The sequence below is a fragment of the Ixodes scapularis genome, unplaced genomic scaffold, assembly GCF_016920785.2.
Source record: "Ixodes scapularis isolate PalLabHiFi unplaced genomic scaffold, ASM1692078v2 PGA_scaffold1__304_contigs__length_218370807, whole genome shotgun sequence".
In the NCBI taxonomy this organism is placed as follows: domain Eukaryota; kingdom Metazoa; phylum Arthropoda; class Arachnida; order Ixodida; family Ixodidae; genus Ixodes; species Ixodes scapularis.
The window spans coordinates 80,085,478-80,106,850 of record NW_024609846.1 but is presented as its reverse complement, the minus strand read 5'-3'; the positions used below and the strand labels follow the sequence as shown (position 1 = coordinate 80,106,850).

General features: G+C 42.6%; 1 protein-coding gene across 2 annotated transcripts in view; it reads right to left on the bottom strand.

Annotated features, from left to right (window-relative positions):
• LOC8035202 (CTD nuclear envelope phosphatase 1A) overlaps positions 1 to 21,015 on the bottom strand; it is a 37,639-nt gene extending 16,624 nt beyond the window's left edge. Inside the window, exons 1-5 of one of the 2 annotated variants that reach the window (XM_002411120.4) lie at positions 20,722 to 21,015; positions 16,885 to 16,951; positions 16,658 to 16,776; positions 1,239 to 1,310; positions 538 to 654 (exon numbers count right to left, since the gene is read on the bottom strand). In XM_002411120.4, the coding sequence (XP_002411165.2) occupies positions 538 to 654; positions 1,239 to 1,310; positions 16,658 to 16,776; positions 16,885 to 16,951; positions 20,722 to 20,820 (474 nt within the window). In that variant the 5' untranslated portion in view covers positions 20,821 to 21,015. Of the gene's footprint in view, positions 1 to 537; positions 655 to 1,238; positions 1,311 to 16,657; positions 16,783 to 16,884; positions 16,952 to 20,721 lie in introns of both variants that reach the window. The other variant, XM_029983210.2, reaches the window with a different exon arrangement.
• Positions 21,016 to 21,373: the final 358 nt, after the last annotated feature.

The window sequence follows — 21,373 nt, the reverse complement described above, 5'->3', positions numbered from 1 at the left end:
TTTTGACTTGGATAGATGGAAAGTAGTTGGAGTTTCATTCATTGCTCTGGGCAAAGTTTGTCCCCCCCACCCCCCCTGTGGCTCTTGGCAGTTTCGTGGTTTTGTTTGCGGTTCTTAGGCCGGGTCAGCCTGGCCACCCCAGCTCTAGCGGTTTTCTGCAACGAGTTCACAAACGCAAGCCCATCTAGAGAAGGGAACTTTACGACATTCCCCCTTCCCTGTTGAAACAAAAAAAAATATACGAATGAGAACATAGCTAGGAAATTAAAGGTTCCTCAAAAATTTTTTTTTTCTTCCTCCTTTTAGTTTGAAACAAACAAGCTCTTTTTTTTTTTTCCTTTCTAATTTTTAGGGGCCGGTACGGGGTCCCCCTGACAGCCTCGAGCCTGGGATTGCAGCCCCTTTAGCCCATACCTTAATCCGGCACAGGCTGCGACGCATTACCACGTTCAATCACCAAATCCCCTCCGCCCCCGTGACTTTTCCAGACCCTTTTCAGGCAAGTCGCACGCCGACAGCCGGTCCCGGTGTCCTCACCTGTCGGTAGTAGCGCTTCCTGAGGATGCCCCGGTTATTGTCCAGCTTGTCGGCCACAGCTGCCCCGTAGATTTCCATGCTGGCCGTAAACACCACCAGGTCGTACCACTGGCTCACCTGCGCCACAGAACCGCCGGCCAGAATTACGATGTGTAAACACGAACCAATTGTAGGTTGACCGAGAAAAATTCAGAATACAACGAGGTTCTCGCGCATCGACGCCCCTCGTGTCGCTACTATCAAGGAGGATGTATGGCTGACTATGGTTGCTGACGCGGTAAGTGACCTGGCGCCTTTTTGGAGTGCCCGGCCTCCAGCACGTGCCTGCTGCCTTTCAGAACCTACCTTCATAGGCCTACCTCATTGAAGGCAGACCTAACTTTGATGAGGCCCACCTTCGATAAGGCCAGAACCTTATATAGAAGGTAGGAAGTTTGCGCTGGAGGCAAAAAAAAAAAATAAAGGACGTCCCTATTGTTCTTATCTTGCTGTCAATGGCTTTAGTAAGACAGGTTTTCCTGTCAGTAGTGCAGGTTTTCCCTGTCAGTAGTGCTTCATAAAAGATCATTGCAGAAGCATTTTAGTCTAGGCTCTTATTATCTTTGTCCTAAAATGAAAAGCAAAGCCGACTGCCAATGCGAAACAAGGGTCAAGTTCCCAGTGATGCTTTGAGTGGAATGGCATAAACAGAGTTGACTCACTATATCCAGGAAGTAGTCGACGTGCGGCCTCTTGTGGACAAAGAAGCGGACGGGGTGGCGGTCTATCGTGACCTGAGGAAGAGAGAAAGATAGAAAGCAAGGTTCAGAGCCTATCTATCGCGTTGCCCGTTATGACAAAGCTTCAAGCATTGTAGGTTTTAGACACCTGCCTCAGGTTGTAAAACGACAATAAAAGTGTTGTACAAAACAAAAAGAGAAAAAAAGCAACCTTGGAGGATATTGTGGCACTTAGTTCAAGTCATTTCGCTCACAGCCACAAGAGCCGTTGCAGACACAGCAAACTTGTATGAAACTAGTTCCACCACTTGGCTGCTCAAAGAATGCAGTCGAAATGCATCAGGAAACATTTGATATAATGATCGGAGCTAGCCAAGTTACGAAAACCAGACGAATAAACTATGCTCGCATGGAAGGAAAATCGCTCGTTGCAGTTCTCACAGCATACCATGCAGCCTACGGTGCAGTAAGCCTTTGAGGTTTGGGTTACTGGCCTTTCTGTGGCTATTGTTCTTCTAATTAGCATCATTCAACAGTTTTAATAATTCTCATTTGCAGTATGTGGGGAAGCATTTCGAATGTGAACACTGACTGTTCTGTGTCTGGACTGCACAACTTTGGGAACTTAGGAATTAGAAATTTTTCCATTAAAAAAGAGCTTTGGAATTCTTTTTTTTTGTTTTAGCTACAAGAAACTAAAGAGGCATTTTCGGAACACCCAGGCTTTACTTTTCCCGGTGTGCCATCCATTATCTCTAAATTCGAAATAGCTATCGAGAAAAGAGCAAATGAAAGTTATGCCAAAACGATAACGTTAAAATTTTCTTGAGCTTTCCGGCGGGGCGACGTCACATGCTGTACAACCTGGAAGTTGAGCAGGCAGTCTCAGAAACATGGTATTTTGCACCTTTTTTTGTTTCTCGTTTGCACACCATAAAACTCAGCCGTTAGGATCAAGCTGCACTGCCCCTCTATTATAACATTTGACATCATGTTTTCAGTGTTGTCAGGAGAGTTTCTCGGCTTCTCAGATCAAATTTGAAACTTTAATAACTAACCGAAAAAAATATTATTGTGATTTGTAATTTGGGTTACTTGTTCAGATGTGTACATTGATCTGTTGAACCGATTTTGAGGCAAATCCGTAACTATCACGATTTCGCTGGAGCATAATACTTCAAAAGGCGGGGCACTACCCAGAAGAAAAAAAAGATTGCTGCAAAAAAAGTGGATTTTGAAAAATGCCATATACTTATACACTCGCCGACCGATTTTTTGGACACGTCCGATTATTCGGACGTTTTCACCGAACCGTCACTCACTCCATAGAGTTAATTTATAACATTGACCAAAATTTCAGACGCCATAAAGCTTATTGCTCAATGTTTCGGATATAATTTGTGTGATTTCCTCAGCTTACAGCCACAAAACAGTCACCGCGATAGTGCCGCCAACTTAGTCACTGCCATTTTGCTTGTTTTGATTTTGCCCTGTAGCCTCGATACCACGTCCTACGCAATAATCAACTTGGTTTGAGGCTATAGTCGGGTTTCACGGTTCCTCTATAGCACACATGGCTGCCGTCTACCCATTCTTATGGCTCTTCCAGTGGTTCACATGGTCTGTGTTTTCCAGAGCAACCACGTGAAGAGCGGCCGCCTGCCGTTCTTGTGGTCTTTGAGCGCGAAGATTTTTTGCCAATAGGCTTGGTATTGAAGTGAACTTGGTGGACTACTGCAAACGTTGTCTACAAATAGTGGCAAATGGCGCCAACTTCAACTCAGCTGTTTGTGCAACGAAGGCACCGACAAAGTGCAGCACCACGATCAAACAGATCAACAAACAAGTAAAAATGAACAACATAAAGCGCAAGTTGCATGAGAACTTAAAATTGACATCAAGCAAGTGGAAAGTGGCCAATATGTAGCAAAATATGGTTGGAAATTTAATTTTTTGGCTGAAATCGATTTTTCGGACAGCTTGATTATTCGGACAATTTCGGAGTCCCCCTCCGAGTCCGAAAGATCGGTCGGCGAATGTATCTACCAACATCTAGAATGTGTTCCCAGAAGATTAACTTGTTTACACTGCATAGTTATTTTCTTATCAATTATTTTCGGTCCACCGATGCTAAAGAAAAGGTAGAGGCCCGAGCTCTTTGAATGCACTCCTTTCCGTTCCACTTTTTGACATCATTTTCACTTTAGGAAAACTATTGTTTGGTAGCGAGACAAAAGGAAAGGCTCACTTACGGTTTTTCCTAACTGTGGCAATTCAACTGTGGCATTGTTTTTCTTACTTTGTGGATTTCTTTTACGAATGCTGTTAAAATTTTGTCAACGACATAAAGGCAACATGTTTTTATCGATTTTTCAGCACGATATTGGCATACAATAAATTCCCCTTTGGAAATTTTGTTTTTACAGTCGTACTCTCCAGGCATTCTGCTATTTTTCAGCACGATATTGGCATAAAATAAATTCCTCTTTAGAAATTTTGTTTTTACAGTCCTACTCTCCAGGCATTCTGCTGCGTATCTAGTGAAGAAAAATGTGGGATATTGCATTAGTTTTCCAAAGATAGCTTTCCTAAACAATGTCCATGTGTTCCTGATATAAACGACCATAATCTATTTCACAATTCATGTACACAGATGAAACTTTGTGCACTTCATTCTGCCTCACGACTGCCGGTATATACTGTAAATTTCATTCATAGTAAGCCGAGGGTTCAAAAGTTGACCCTTTTGGGTAGTGTCCTCCCGTATATGCCTCAACAGTGCTGGGCTGGCCCGACTGAAGGAGATGTCTCGATCATGACAGGCTTTGACTGAAAAGTCTTACTGTGTCAATAAAAAGTGGTGCAAACTCGCTTAAGCACTCTCTTGACCACTGACCCCAATCAAATAATTCAGATCTAGCGTCAAGTACGCATTCAGTCTTCCATCCAAACAACCCCGGAGATTAGACGGAGACAAGGTCGCCGCTTGAGATGGGGTGATACGCCAGCCCAATAGGTCACACTCCCCATGATGAGCCCGAGCATCCGCGTCAAACGTACTCGCTGTTCTGAACGAGCGAGGGAGCAAAGGAATAAGAAAATGGGTGAGCTTACGGCGTCGGGCCATTGTGGCAAACCCTGCACACAAAGCAATCAATCGGTCGCAGCTTTAGTAAAAACGTCCTCCCTGATCTGCCGCAAAGTTCGAGCTAGACAAAGGTGTGGGCATTCCAGTTTAACAGATCGGTTAACGCAGCGTTCCTCAAATGGAACCCGTGAGAATAATTTTAGGGTCCCCAAAGCCCTTGCTCATCAGTCAGGCTAAGCAATAGAACTTTCTTTCGTTAAACAGGAAAGGAACAAAATTCGATAAACTTATTCCAAAACTCGAAGCGCCTCATCGAGGCGTAATGCCACGTTATGCATTGTGGGAATCGGTGGGCAGCAAAACCTATATGTGATCTGCTCCTGGCCCGCAGGTTCCCAGAATGCAACGTGTACAGCAACAGATTTCCGAAAGTAGGTTACTCAATGTTTATTTTATGAAATAAAGAACTTGTTCCCATATTCTGGGACAGGCTACTTCAAACTCAAGGAATGAACAGTATGTATGATGTACGAACAACAATTGTTAAATCTGTGCATAATAAATATTGCTTTGAAATGGGCACATAGCATAAAATACCGGGGAAGCACCCACTTTCGGACAAGTGCCCACTATTAACATTTCCAAAACTTCAACATTCTGATCATATGTTAAGCACCCACCACCTCCAAAGCGCCGCAAATATTCACCACACTGTGGCAACTATGAGAACACCAGCGGGGATGACAGGGATATCTGCTTCCTTGCAATGAAAAAGGAAAGACTTCTTGGGCAGGGGAAACAATTAACTGTATTGTCTAGGACACTTGGGTACAGTGAGAGGTCCCTACAATGATGGAGGTCACCAGCCCAGATGTAGCCATGTCAGGACCGATGGGGGTGAAGATAATGCGATGTGACAATGAACAGTTCTTGGAAACCAAACCAGAGGTCCCAGGGCTTTTGTGAGACAGATCTTGATAAAGTGTGCACGCTGCCGCAGTTTCCTCACTCCTCGTGCACGCTGCTGCCATCTTGGTTTTTACTGCTTGAACCAGACAAGCGCACACGTCTAACTAACCAATTTTTCAGTGAAAGTCGGGTGGGCGTTTCCTCGGTATTTTACGGCAAGTATATCCAGCAATAATAAGAACCTATATAATGAGAGACTGCCTGATAAAGACATATGTATGATAAATTACAATAATAATACAACTGGTGATTTACAGGAGAGGAACAACATGCTTTTGTGTAATATTTCTTCTTTATATGAAAAAGACAACAAAATCTATTTCATGTTAGATATATACTACTGTGTTTGTTCCAATAAAAATAAACATTTTTTCAGCAATGTTATTAGAAATAAGGTGCAGATCCATACTGTTAAGTGAAGGTATGATACTCAGGAACATTTCCGACCCCAGTGAGCAAACCCAGATGCTTCTCCAAATCAGCTGCTTTACCCCAGTATGTCACTACAGAGCAGAGAAAGTAGCTTGATGCAAGGCCACTGGTGTAAAGTGGTGAAGTTAATGGGAGAGACAGGTCGTTGACCATTCTGGGAGTTTGGAGGGTGATGTGACAAGTGTGATAGACAACTATGCTGTGAAGTAAACGCTTGCACAAATATCCTTCTTGCCTACTTTTTTTTTTTTCTTGAAATATTTTTTTTATTATTCTTTGCGAGTTGTTTAGCACAACGGTTAAACTACACTCGAGTAAATATGATAGATGCATTTCATTATCCATTCGTCGTCGCAATCACCCAACACTTCCCACAGTGACTGCCGTCACCCACCACTCCTGCCAGTTGAAAAGGGGTGCCGAAACAACAGTGGGTGAGAACCAGAATCAGTTTAATCGGCATCGATATTCGTGTACCAAATTGCATGACACATCTGGGTCTGAACTTTCTTTTTCTCATACTGTGCAATTGCATTTAAGACAGATTGACCAAAACAAAGTGTATGGCACAATATCAAAATTCAAATACCGTACCAAATTTATCTGGTATCTGAATGTAGTAATTTGGAATGAAAAGACCTGTTTTCTTCAAATGACATTATTTCTCATTCACCCTTTAACTGACCCAAAATGGTCTTGTTCCTCAGTGTTCTAGTCAGCATGTCAGAATGAGTTTAATGAGTTTGTGCACAAGCAAGCAGCTTCGAGAGAAGGTTCTGCTTCTGCTAGGTCAAAACTAATGCGGACAGAAAGCCTTACATGCTCAATTCAACTTCCAAAGCATAGTAGCAGAGCCAAGGCCACATGCAACTGCTTTTATTTCTAAGAAAAAATACATAAAACAACTAATTCCATAGGTTATTATAATCAGCAGTAAGAGTTTCAGTAGCTGAATAGTACTTCTCAAGCAACAATAGGGCTCGAGTAACTCCATCTTAGATGCAGTTTTAGAGTAACTTGTCACCTGTTCAATTACAGTAACTTCTAAAACTCTCAGCCTTCCCAAGCACATGCAGCAGCTTGTCCACACAAAATTTTCATTTTGCTTGGCAACAATGTGTACAGCCAAGAGCTCAACAGTCCTCATTATTTGAGTTGATTCGACAAACTGAAAAGACCTGAACTCCTTGATTTGCTTGGAAGGTTGAGCAGATTGGTGAAATGATTGGATACATCTCTCATTCATATAAAACCCTTAGGTTGGCTTGTCCTTCCATAGGATTAGATTTATGTTAGTTGCTTACTTTATTGCTAATGAACTGTAACATTAGCCTGAAGAAGTGCACCATTGTATTTCAATCTATTTTAGTAGAACCGAGTATACCATTATAAAGCATGAAGATCCGATGTGGTGCTTCGCTGCAGAGGTTAACTCTTAAGGCCCATTCACACTCTTGCGGCCTCTTAAAATTCGATAGCTTAAAACCTCTTATAACAAGAGGACACACTGGCGCCATCTATTGGGTAGAAGTGTAAACTTGGCAGTCCGGCATGTTTTCTTTTTTTCTCGCGCATTATCCTCTCTTTCTTGGCTCAAAAAAGTTTCTTCAATGTTATAAACGAGGCTTTCTTATAGGTATTACGCACATTTGACCTCAGAAATCCCGCAAAACCTTCACTCTTGTGAAATGCAGTTCCAAGGTCACCGCTTAGATGGCGCCAGAATGCCAGTCTGTACTCTCGTCCTAAGAAATTTTTAAAAGTTTTAACAGATATCGTCTCTCTCGGTCGTACTCGGTTGCAAGAGTGTGAACGGGCCTTTATAAATTATTTTAGCTCTAGAAAATGATGAATAAAATGCAAATTTTATGCCAACACTTTTTTTTTCTTCCAGATAGTAAGTTGTAACTAAGTTGATGCCACAAGCATGTCTGATCACCAGAGGAGTCTGACAGTGCCATTTTTATGATGCGCTGCACAACACAATTGGAGCAAACACTACACTGGTGCTTTTTTGCATATTTCGCCCATACAGATTCCACTCAACGCTTAATGCTACCAACCACACACGTTGCTGTCCCACATAAACACATTCCGCTGCATGGCAGCATCGGTCACTATTTTTCAGGGGTGGAAACAAAACGCAGAAAACAAGCAATAACTCATTCTTTTTAAGTGTATTGCACTCAATACATATATAAATACACATTCTTGGCATCTGTGCGTGTTGCACCTTGAGCAATGGCCTATACAGCAAAGGAAGTAGGTCTCTGCGGCTGAGACCGGAGGTAGGAATGAGTAAATATCTTTCTATCATCACCCAGGAAGTGTTTTAAAAGGCATGATTCTAGCTTACGGAGGCACTGACTAATTTGCAGGAGGCTCACAAACTGACGGCCCTTAGACCATGTCAACTTCTAATACAACCATCTACAATAGAGTCGGAAGGGCTCTTCCAATGCAAGCCAGGTTGTTCCGAGTGAAGGCTCAGCTCTGTATCAAATGTAAAGGGCACATCCATAATCAAGCTGCGTTGTTAGAGTATTCACTCAACCATGAAGAGATTGCAAACAGGTTGAATGCCAAAGGCTAAGCAGATAGAAGTAATGACATGATGTTTAGCAGCAATGCACCCAGCGGAAAGAAAGCGTTGATCCTGATCAGGTATTTAAGTTACATACCCCACACCCCACTTCACTCCATTTTAGTAAATGAAGCAGTGTTTAGCGATAGCCTGCCAACTATGCTATCGGCATGGTCTGCATACGCTCATATCGCTGCTTGAGACCTCAAAAGGGGCTTGTCTGTGTGTACAAGCAAAACAAAGAGGCACATGCTCCCCACTCATCACACTAACCGTGCAGTACAATGTGTGCAGCTGCAATACACGTATATATACAGGGTATTCTGCGTAACTTGAGCCAAAGTTTAAAAATACTTTGGTGCATTTTAGGAAGACGAAACCAAACAAATAAGATTGTTTAATTTTTTGGAGCAAGTCAGGCTATTTTCTGTATTAAGCCCAATTAACGAATTAAGATTAATTAATTAACCTTTGACATACTCAATTTAGAGGTTGTAGAGCGCCCTCAGAAACATCCAATTCAGTAGTTTTTATCAAGACACCTTAACACTTTTTTTTATGGGCTTCGAACAAAGTTTGCGAATTAGGAAAAACACTTGTGACTTTGTGCATGTGCACTTTATATTGCAGCGCTCTCAGCTGTGGCTTGAATAAACTAGGCCTGCATGCTGAATACAGCACTGCTGACTGGGTGCTGTTGAAAAATTCACTTTTTTTCTCTCCTCATAATTCAAATACTTTTTTTTAAGCCCGGAAAAAAAAAAAAAAAAACTGAATAAGAAATTTCTGAGGACGCTCTAGAACTTTTGTCATGGAACTTTTGCTCTAAATTGAATATTTCAAAAGTTAATTAAGTAATCTTAATTAATTAGATAATTGGGCAAAATACAAAAATAGCCTGACTTGCTCCAAACAATGAACAAACTTATTTGTTTGCTTTCATCTCCCTAAAATGCACCAAGATATTTTTAAACCTTGGCTCAAGTTACGTGGAATACCCTGTATGTCGATCTAGAAGGTTTTGTTCATTTCTTGCTGTGCTAGTAATTTAGTTTACGAGATATTTTACAAGTAACTGGACCTAACTCAGTTATTCATGTGAGCAACCATACCTACAACCAGATATAATTGAAAAAGGCTAACTGTATTTGTAACCTCATTCGTACAGTTACATTAAGTAACTAACTCAATTATGTTTCAGGAGTAATTTTTAACAATCTGATTCTGGGAGGCTCTTTCCTCCACATAGCTATACTTCGTTTCAGCTTCGGTCCAGACGCAGCCAAAGCTGCAAGCGCGAGCTCCGGGCTTTCAGCATCCCTGCCAAGCACGCGCGCTCGTGCAGTGCAAGCACTGTTCTGGGCCACATGCTCGCGCTTGTAGCATCGGCTGCATCTGGACTGAAGCTGAAACGAAGTATAGGACGCATTTCAAAGCAAGGCACTCACACCATGGCCTTGGCTCCACTACTCTTTTAAGGTGATGAGAAGTATGGGCAGCTACAATCCCACTCCCTCTGCTGCCTCAGAATTGACAATGAAAAAGCATACGCTGTTGGATGAGCGTGAAAACAGCACCAACCATTCTGACAATTCCAGTGTCGCACGTGTCAGAAAAACATAATCAAAGGGTTGTGTCATTTTAATTCCATTGGGAGTAAATTCAGTGGCTCCATAGCCCTGATGTTCACCGAATTAGCAGTCGACTGCCGAAGTCTGAGACCCTACAGTAAACTGATAACTGAAGACGTCCAAAGTAATGGAGACTACCTATCAAATACATCTTTCTTAAGTTCCTATGACTGTCTGACAAATAAAGATATTTTCCAGTGCCGCGATAGTAGGGTGATTTCAGATAAGATCGACCAAAGGGTGGCTGGTCGACATTTTTAAATCAACTGATGTTTTTATATGACATTGTCTAGTGTCTGGTATAAACGAATCCACACTTAGTTTTGACCAGAAAAAAAATTTGGAGACAAGAAAAATCGTAAGGCAGGGAGAGGTGGACAGTTGCAATAACGCGCACTGATGGAGGGGGCAAGTTTGAAAGTGAATAATTAAAACAATAAAATTAGGAGAATTTTAAAACTTTTTACAAACAAACTATGGGTACAACTTGCTTGTAATATAAAGTAATAATATTTATTAAAAATTTATTTAGTTTTCTAAAAATTGCCAAACATGCCTGCTCGAACGGCAAATGGCAAACTTTGGAAATCTGTATCTCATGAAATAATTTAATCATTATTACATAGCTTGCAGACATTATTTTACTAATATATGGGTATTATTGAAAAAATAAATAAGGTATCTGAGTGACACAATAGTTACAATATATTTAGGCAAACATGGGAAAAAAATCAAACAAAGAAAAATTCCAATGCAAATAAAAAAAAAACACCACCTTCGATTTTTTTAAAATTTGGGTACCCTGTTATACTCTATTTCGGCATTCATTTCTATTAAAAACATGTTGCATCATTGCACTGTGAAAGAAGAAACAACTCCCCAAAGTAGGGTCCTTTTTCAAAGCCTACACTTAGCAGTGTCCTATACAAGAAGTGACTCTGAGTTCCAGTTTCATGAAACTTGCACAAATCTTTTATATACATTTATTCAGATGAGGTCATTGATAAAAAGAGCGATCGGTCACACAGTAAAAGGGAGGAGAAACTATATACAGCATTTTACATAAGCGTACAAAGTGGTATCATATTAGAGACTAATGATTTGAGAAAAGATGATGCAGTGTGAAGTTGTACCTTCCGGTATATTTTACATCTAGAGTAAAATAAATAACTTTACTTCCACACACAAAAACAAAGATATAATAGTAAGATATTTAGGTTGGCTGTGTATTTACGATTACAAACAATTTCAGGTGACGGATGCCATAGTGCCTAACTGGAGCAGCTTCGATGCTCTCGGTGTATGAATGAATCGTGGCAAGCCGATATATTTTATCCTGCTCGAGGATAAAATTTTGGGATTTTTTTTATAGTGATCAGATAAAAATTATTAGTAACCACCAACAAAAACAGTAGGTTAAATACCCCGTGAAGAAAAATGTGATAAATAAGATGTCCCTGCATTCAAAATGAGCAGTCCTTGGGAAATCAAATTCGGCACTTTACGCTAAGGTTTTCCTCGCTGTACCCATTTAATAAAGTTGCTTCCAAGCAGATCCGACTGTCCGTGCTACATATACGTCACAGGTCCCTTCTGTTGATGACTTGCTGAGCCGCCACGCGTGCCAAGACTGAATGCCAGGGAAGGCGCGCACCGTCAGCCACTCTTCTTTTTTTTGTTCACGATACCGAACAACCTCATTTTCGTCCAGATATACAAGATGCACGCCTTTCAGTTTCTTTGATAGAACGCTCACCATTGTCCTGGCCGTCTGAATTGCGCTTACTGAACATTCTCTCAGGTTGTTCAGCGTGGCCTGGTGCTTCACGAGTCCGCCAACTCCGTCACATGCATTTTTCCCATGTCCAGATGCAGAAAATAACCACTGGGCTTGTGGGCAATCGTCCTTTGCAAATTGGTGAAGCTGGTAGCGATTCTTGAAATGACTGGCGGCGCCGTCACTTACGTACGTCACGTACGAGTATACCGCAACGTTGTCTTCAACCCACTCCTTCACTTTTTCTAGAGCCAAGCAAGCGTGAGCGGCATCGTGACACAGGTCCTCACTGATGATGGTAAAGCTGTTTGTAGATTTTCTTGTCGTCACTACACATGTAAATATCGAAACTTGTTTTTTTTTTCCAGTGATATGCTTGCACTTCGTCAGGAAGCACGATGGTCCAGTTTTCAGCAAAGTCAAAATGAAAGACAATGCTCCCGCGTTGCATGCACTGTTTTTCATCGTAGATCGCTTTACCTTGCGTTTGCCGGATATGGTTGTGAAGTACCCAACTTCCAACCGTCACTTGGATGACTTTTAGGAAAGTCTCAGGTTCCAAAGTTTTTTTTCACAAGGTCGCCGGACTCCCATGTTGCAAGCACAATCTCTTTATCCTCCGGGATATCAAGTTCCTGGAGTGTAAGAAACTGGCCTTTTGGGCAGTGATCACAGTCTCCTTGAAGGCACAGTTCTGTTGCTGGGTCGCACAGACATGCCGAGTTCATTTCACCAGTGTTGAATGTTGAGCCTGTAACGTTCTCTAGAGCGGCAATACAAAGATAATAATTGGCGCAGCGCACACAAACGCACACTTCCTGGTGTGGAATACATTGGACCCATCTAGGGCGCAACGAATAAAATTTCGTTAGCCCAACGCCGGAATCGGGATGCTTGTCTTTGTATATACGGAAGGCCTCTCGTATTGAGCGTGTCATGAAGCGCTTTGGCACGAACGTTTTCTCTCCGTTGAGCATGACAGAGATGACGTCCTTCTGGTTGGGACTTTGGCGCGAACATTGTAGCTCGTCTTTCGTGAAGTACTCTAGGGCAGCAGACAGGTTCTCAGGGCTCACCTTGCACCTCGTGTAAGGATCCGGCTCATACCACACGCCATGCTTTTCCTTGAGTTTTCGGGATTTACTGATGAGGTACATTGAGGCCTGTGGAATCATCTTTTGAACCTCATTCTTCGTCAGTGTTGACGGCAGGAGTGTAAGCAGTTGACAACGTTTCCGGAGAGAGGTGGCGGTTTCAAAGGCCTGCCGAAAGTTGTCCACCCACTCAGTGCATGTGGAGCATGTTGGTTCGGACGACCCCGATGGTGCGTCCCTGTCGTACGCAATACGTAGCCTTGAGCGTATATTCTTGACAGCAACCTGCTCCAGTTCTGTCTGCTTTCTCTTGACATAGGCAGGCCTGTCCCGACTTCTTACGACGCTTGGTTGTCTCAGCGGCGACACATCTGTAGGTAGTATGCTGCGATTTAGATCTTCAATTGCTTCTTCAGCTGGCACAAATATGTCAGGGCACTGCTCTGAGCTTCGCATCGAGATCTCCTTAGTGATGTGCATGAAGCAATGGTAGCACAGGTAGTCCGTCGCACTCACTTTGGTGGAACAGTCAGGCGGAAGAATTTGCTTCAACGAGTTTAGGTCCAACTCGCCAACACTTCGAAAATTCCGCTGCTTTGGTATAGTCTTTTTGTGTTTGCAAAAGTAATCTGCACAAAACACTCGTTCGGAGCTCCAGGACGTCTTCATAATGTATACATAAATAATAGAAATTAAACCCCAACTGATGGCATATAATTGCCAAGTGAAAGAACTACTGGGTGCACAAGTGACAAGTCTGAGGCTGAGGAGCTCACTCACTGCAAACATACATTTGAAAAGAGAGGTCACAACTGAGGCTGTCGGCAAAGCTTGATCCACGTCAAAGGAAGAAAGAGGGAAAGTCTCCAGACAAAAAATTGTGGTCAGCGGCCTTCGAAAAAGACTTTCCGGAATCGCACTGTCGTCCCTCCACGCGCTGATATGAAAGCACCCGAGCTTCTACCACGTGGTTCATGACACAGCCTGAGCCATGTCGGCGACCGGTTCGCGAGGGGTTGGCGGTGGGGTTACGTTGATGGTCACTCGGATTAGCCCTTGCTGTACTGAGCTACCACCTGCAGTGCCTTATCGCCGGCTGGTGTCAACAACGAGAACACACACACCCTGTCTACACCAAAACTACAAGCGTTCACCGCACACGCGTCGCCGCCGCTTTTAAGCTTTTGTGAAATTGCTTTCTTTTGCCGCGGAGAACCGCCTCATCTTAACTACGCGCCTGAAATCCTTCCAGGCGGGCGTACACAATATCAAGCGTTTCGAGAAATGCCCGTGGAGTAGAACTATGGGAAAATTCGGAGCCCGCGATGTCGATATCGTCGCCGTTGTGTTAGTACGCCGTCGCGTACTGCAGTCCCCCGTTGGGGGAGGGGGGGGGGGGGGGGGGGGGGGGGCAGTCTTACTACGATAACATGGCGACAGCGTTTACACTCTATGTATTTACGCGAGGCTCGAGTATTTGGGGATAATGCTGCCGGTTGGTGTGCCCCTTTGTGCCTGATATTATCGCCCGTGACGACAGCGAGTGAGATGGCGACAGGCATGACTGCTCAGTAAACAGGCGTCGGCGGCCATGTTTTGCTGGTTGAAGCGAACCCCCTTGTCCTTGACAGCGAGCGGGGAAATGCAAAAAAAAAGATTGTATCGGCCGTTTTGCCAGAACTAGCGATGAGTGTCGTCTGCGGTTTCCGGCAACTATTTTGCCATAATCGTGAGCTTAGCGAGGAAATGATTTTTGCTAGCCACAGAACACTACCACGCAGAAAGGGAATGCTTGAACATGTTTTTGTTCTGGATATATATCAGGGGTATATATGAGAGAGAGAGAGATGAAGGTAGAGCGGAAGAGGGAATAGCATATAGTGTCGCAGGAGAATAAAGTAAACAAAGTTCCTAGTGGCCGATGGCTGCATGATCTTTTCTCGGATCACTAGTCCGTAATATGATACCTCTTTGTACACAGTAGTTTCTCCTTAATTTAAGTGTGTGAACGATTTCTTTAGTGATCATTGGCCTCATCTGAATAAAAATATATAAAAGATGTGTGTTGGTTTCATGAAACTGGAACTCAGAGTCAGTTCTTGTATAAAACACTGCTAAGTGTAGGCTTTGAAAAAGGACCCTACTTTGGGGAGTTGTATCTTCTTTCTCAATAAAATGATGCAACATGTTTTTAATGGAAATGAATGCCGAAATAGAGTATAACAGGTTACCTAAATTTAAAAAAAATCGAGGGTGGTGTTTTTTTTTTATTTGCATCGGAATTTTTCTTTGTTTGATTTTTTTTCCATGTTTGACTAAATATATCCTAACTATTGTATCACACAGATACCTTAGTTATTTTTTAAATATTAGCTATATATTAGTAGAATAATATCTGCAAATTATATCATAATGATTAAATTATTTCATGAGATACAGACCTCCAAAGTTTGCCATTTGTCGTTCGAGCAGGCATGTTTGTCAATTTTTAGAAAAATAAATAAATTTTAAATAAATATGATTACTTTATATTACAAGCAAGCTATACCCATAGTTTGCGCCTAAAACGTATTAGAGTTCTCCTAATGTTATCGCTTTAGTTATTCACTCTCAAACGGGCCCCCTCCATCAGTGCGCGTTAATGCAACTGTCCACCACCACATGCATTACGATTTTTCCTGTCCCCAAGTATTTTTTCTAGTCAAAACTAAGTTTGGATTCGTTCATACCAGACACTAGACAATAACATATAAAAACATCAGTTGATTTGAAAATGTCGACTAGCCATCCTTTGGCCGATCTTATCTGAAATCACCCAGTACTACCTTACTCGAGGCCATTCTATCATTTGGTAGCGTGCCAAATGACCTTGTACCATTAGCGTGATAAGCACCAATGTTTGTCCCCTTAAGAAACAGATTTAGCTTTGTGGCCGCCCAAGTAATCTTCTGCAGTATTGCTTGTTCACAAGCCCATTTCTCTTGTGAAGCTTAAGCGTAGAAAAAGTTGCTAACGAGGTATCTTCGAAATATATGCAAACAGTGTTTCCAGTTTGCTGCTATAGTATAGTGGAACGAGGCCTCAAGAGGATGCTTGTATCGTTCTCCTAGAGATGTAAGAGAGCAGAGAGGTCTAAACCAAACAAAACCAATATGAAAGTCATCATAATTGTTTACTATACTGCATTGTGGACTGCTAGGCTGCCACAGGCTAACACTACAGCAGGTGAATTTAACTACCAACCCAAGAGTTACTTTCTTTCATGACGGACGATATTATTTCATGCCAACTTTTGCCATCCTTTCAAAGACTGCTTGCCAAAACCAGTACAGAGCCAGTTTTGTGACATCACATGAAGAGGAAATAGTTGAAAGCCATTCTGACATGTTGCAGGTGTGGCACAATCAACAAAGCAGAACACAAAAGCCAGTGATGAGTGAACGAATGTTGCCCCCAACTCGGCATGACAGAGAAGTGGGATGCCAACAAAATATGTCACTGAAGCTGTCATATTGGGGGAGCAGAGAAGCAGTGCATGAAAAGAACATGAAGAAAAGCGAGGGTTGTACTCCAATACTCAAGTGAGAAGCATTCAAGCGGAAGACAGAAGAGGAGCATCATCCACCGTCTTCGCAGCAGCTTTGTCGGGATGTTGCAATGAAAACGAAGCCCAATTTGTCTTAATTATTTTAGCCCTTCTCAAAATCACCAGGCCCTTACGAGGGCACCTTGGGAGCCCCACCGTAAGGTTACAACTCGGAAAGAAACAAAAGTAGTCACAATCTGCCACGGTTTTCCCTTAGAATAAGATCGGAAGAGCGCTTACCTTGAGAACAAAATCGGGCGGCGTCCCAGGCTTGACCATCTGCCTGATGACGCCGTCATGGTGCGAGTGTATCAACGTCTCGTCCAAATCCAGGACTAGAATCTTCCGCCTGACCAAACCTAACCCCGGAGACGAAGACGTGGGGCAGGGAAGACGTTAAGGCGGCCGGCGCAACGCCCTCGGCGACAGGCTGGAGGACCCTCCCGCCGAGCCCCTTCAATACTCACTGAGTCGGTGCTTGGACAGGGGGGACAGCGGAAGGACGTCGTACTTGATTGTCTGGTGCTGTATGACCTGCACAAAAAGGGTGAAACTCTCTTATCTCGCGAGGATCCTTAGTCCACGACTGCTTCTGGCGCCTCCTATGGAACGGCAGGGAGAGCTTCATTTGTCCCTCCCAAGCGCCGAAGCTTACAAGCCTCGTTACCAGTAATGAGGAAAAGGTAGAAGTGTTCGGTTCATGATCGTGCATCAATTCATGAGTTGGCACCGGTTAGACCATGATAGAAATGGTTAAAGCCCTTTCTTTACACTGTAATAAAATCTTAAGGGTTAAAAAAAAAACCTGAGGGGACTAATGAAGCCAAGTTGGAGAGCTCATACTTGGTGAAATCAAAGCAACTGCTTTGGGAAATCTTTTAGTAAATCCTACCTTTACCTGCTCAAACCGTGGAAGCCTATTCCTGCTACGCCTCCCAATGCATGCTTGTCCTCTACCTGTAGATCTAGTGTGCTGTAGGGTGCCTTCATGTACGCTGTGCTTAGGGTGATGACATCTGGCCATTTTGTTCCGAATGCTTATTTTTATTATTTGTTCCGAACAGCATGAAAGAATGTGTCCCTGCATGTGCTCGGGGTGCTAACTGTGCTACAGCAACATTTTGTTTTCTGCCATTGTTTTTTTTTTTTTTTTGTGAGCGCATATTGTCTGCATTGGATACTAGAAAGGATGGCATCACCGTCAACAAGGCATTGAGGCACCTTAGTGTGCTGTGCATTAAAAAGAAGAAAAACTGCGCTTGTGATATTTTTAACGGACATACTGATTAGATCTATTGACATAGGTAAGCACAGTTCGATGGAACTTGTCGGGAGTAGGTCGTAATGTTAGAAGTTCATGAACTTTTATGTTGATTATGAGTAAGAAATGATCTGCCTAAACTAGAGCAACCTCGGCTACTTAATGCTTTTGCACAGGGCTAGAGTGATTTATGGATTCATTATTGAGGTTGACCAAATTGACCAAATTAAGAAGGCACTACCTTTTTGGTCTTTTTAATTAAGGACACCAAGCTATTTCCATGCTTCTGTAGCTGAAACCTAACAAGATGGCAACCATAAGACATTGCCACTGACAACTTTGTAGACATCAAATGCACAACAGTGATTTCGGCAAGGTTTCCTTCCTGCCGAAATCATGGGAACGGCAGGAAAACAAACTTTGGAAGCAAAGCTCTTTTTTTCAGTGGGGTGCGGAGAACTGGCGCATGCCTAACCCAAATAACAAGACAAAGAAAAAATGGCAGTTAGGTTAAACACAAGCCAGAAGTGGACCAAGAAAATCTCTCCTGGAATTGTAACTCCTATCCTCTCACAGGAGTTACATTTAAATATCTTAACACATTTGTTGGAACAGCTCCCTGCAAGCTTTAAGCCCTCAAGTTACCTACGTCACCTAACAAGTCAGCATAATGACTTCAAAATCTGTACGGCAAACAAGTTTGTGTCATAAGATTTGAGGCCCAGGTGAGAAAGGCGACATTTTACAGAGAAAAGTTGCAATGCTTTATGCTGTTGTTTTTTTCTTTCTGACTTTGGTTGTGAAAGAAGCTTGTGTTGTCCAGCTGTTAAAAACTCACATATTCTCTGATACACTTTCTCAACCACAAGCAGACGCAAGTCACCGGCTACGAATCTCACAATACATTAGGCAAGTAAAGGCAAAAAACGGTGAAAGTAGTTCAGGTTATATTTGAGTGCAGAGACTTATAAACAAGCAACATAACTGGCAGAGATATCCACCAGAAACATGTTTCATTCTCCACGATCCGGTAGCTTATTGAACAAGACGTGAGGCGGTCACTTTGTCAGCATGCCACAGACAGCTTGTCTGCTCAGTTCATTTATTACGCAACAGGTGGTCCCTCCCATAACCAAACAGCAATTGGGCTCCAGAGCATAGAGTTATTGTAATGTATGGTAGAGGTTCAAATCGCGCTAGTGGGCTGTGGCAAATTAAAGTAGGCAGCAATCAGTCCAAAATTTACTTCCAGTATTCCATTTTTATGGGAAAAAGTGAGTGCATTTTCTCCTTGAGCTCGATTATAAGTGCAAATATCCCAAATAATTTTTTAAACACTAGGTAGCTTGGAACATTTCAGTCAGGCAGACGAAATAATTGGTCAGTTACAGCGTTTCTCTTTCAAATTTATTGCATTAAAAACTGTGCTAAAACGGTTTTGTACATGTATTTATGAGCACTGTCGAACACTGCTAGCGCGAACACGACATCTGCGCTTTTTAGCATGGGTGATATTCGTACCATACGAAGAACATCTAAAAAACATAAGAGAGATGGCAAGAACCACGTAGTAACACTGGATCAGTAACTCCCTTTGCATGTATGATCAAAATAAATTGAAGGCCAAGTAATATGTTTTGATTTTCAATAAGTAAGCACTGCTTTATTCATTCTGCTCTGGGCAAAGATGCTTGTTCTACGTTCAAAACATCACCGACACACTCAAAATCAGAACAAGTGCCTCATAAAGGCTGCCCGGCATATAAATTAATAAAAAGAGACACCATTCATAGCCCACATACTTTATTTTTAATGTTTTTAGTGCTTTTAACTGCTCATAGAGATGCAAGATGGGGTCATTTTCATATAGTGACAGGACTGGCATATTAGCAATATATAAGCATCACCAGAATGCTGGCAAGCCTTGAACACACTCCATATTCATTTCGATTGTTATTTTGCTTAGAATCATCGCTTTATGTGGAATAGAGGTTTGGGCCTAAAATATAGCGAAGCTAAACATTGTTGCCCGATGAAGAAAAATGTGCTAACTAAAGCAATTACACTTTTACAATGTTAATAAAGGTACATACTATTCGGTACGACTCAAATAACAAGTTATCTATGTAACTTTCCGGCAAAGAGACAATATGCACAGGAGCACCGCAAAAATAGACTGGTTGCTGTCTGCTTCAATTTGCCTTCCGGAAGTCGCATAGACACTAGCACCGGTGGAACCTCTAGCGTACATTTTAATAACTCTATGCTCCAGAGTCAGCTTATCTATCGAGCAACCAATCATCCTTATCCATTGTCACATTGAGTAAACGTACTACACCTACAGTGTTATCGCTCACTTTTTCGCGTCATTTATGTTTTTCTTTTTGCTTCTTTTAAGGTACTAGGCTGTTGCGGTCCTAAACATGAATATGTGTATTAGAAAAGATCGGAGCACACTCTGTTTTTATCCCCTTTCCGGTGCCGGTTTTCGTTTTCTAGGGCTGACAATGAAATTCCGGCAACAAAACTGAACTCCTCTCGAACAACTGCATCGGCACAACTGGGATCGCAAAGCACGAACCGAAAAACAATAAAGTAAAAAAAAAAGGTGTGAACTTGAAAAGCGAGCGGAGAAAGTGGGGCGATCTCTCGCTCGAGTTACTCAAAAAATCAATGCAAACGACGGTGCTCAAGCGAGAAACGAAAAAACAGGATTTTTAATTTGTTTTTTCCCTTTCGGCTTTGCGCGTTGCGATACAGCAGGGCACGCGTAAAAAGAGGCAGCATCGCGAAAGAAAGCGTTGTGTCCAGTGGATGCTAGCTGAAGCGAGTAATCCCTTGAAGGTTCCATGTCCCAAAGCGGTGTAGCTAGTACGGGAAAGGGCATCGCATTTGAAACAAAGACGGCTGGCGAGAGACGAGCTTCGGAAGCTCGACGTGGTGTCGATAGACGACTGCCCGCGGCCCGGCAGCCGATTGCTAAAGCGCTGTCGACAGTTTGAATGACCGATTTTTTTCGAAAAGAGGCATGGACAACACTTACCGCACGGACTTGCTTTCTAATAACATAACATATAAAACTCCATATCTTCGAGGCCACTAAGAGGAAGGCGCGAAGTCCCATCTGCAGCTGTTTCAACATTGGTATTATTTTTGATAAGCACTCGAAGATGCACTAAAATAAAAAAAAAAATGTTACGGTGATGCTAGACTTTGTTTTAATTTTTCACGCGTTAGCGGATCCTCCAGAGCTCACGGTTCGAGGCCGCCATGATACGGACCACGAGACGAGACAGTTCTGCGCAGCATTCTGCGCAGCGGCGCCGCAGCACTGTCTAGCGGTAGAAAACGAAAGCGCGTTTTCTCCTTTCTACCAAGAGCTGCTTGAAAGTGTTCAGCAGCCGGTGGCCCTCGCTACGGTTGCTACGTTTTTCGTTCGTTCTCTTCTAGCTTTCTTTTTTTCTTTTTTTCAACCGCAAGAGCACCCACGTTTTTGTCTTTAAATAACTTTGCGCAACCACGAGTCGCTTCCTGCGCCTTGGGAGACTTATTTGGAACGCTAAAAGGAGCGCTACTACCAATACATGGTTTCGTTTTGGGGTCAGTTTAAACCGTTTAAACAAAAACACGTAAACAACTTTTTTTTTTTTTTTTTTCACATAGAGGTTACATGTAAAAATGACTGTAATTAGCTA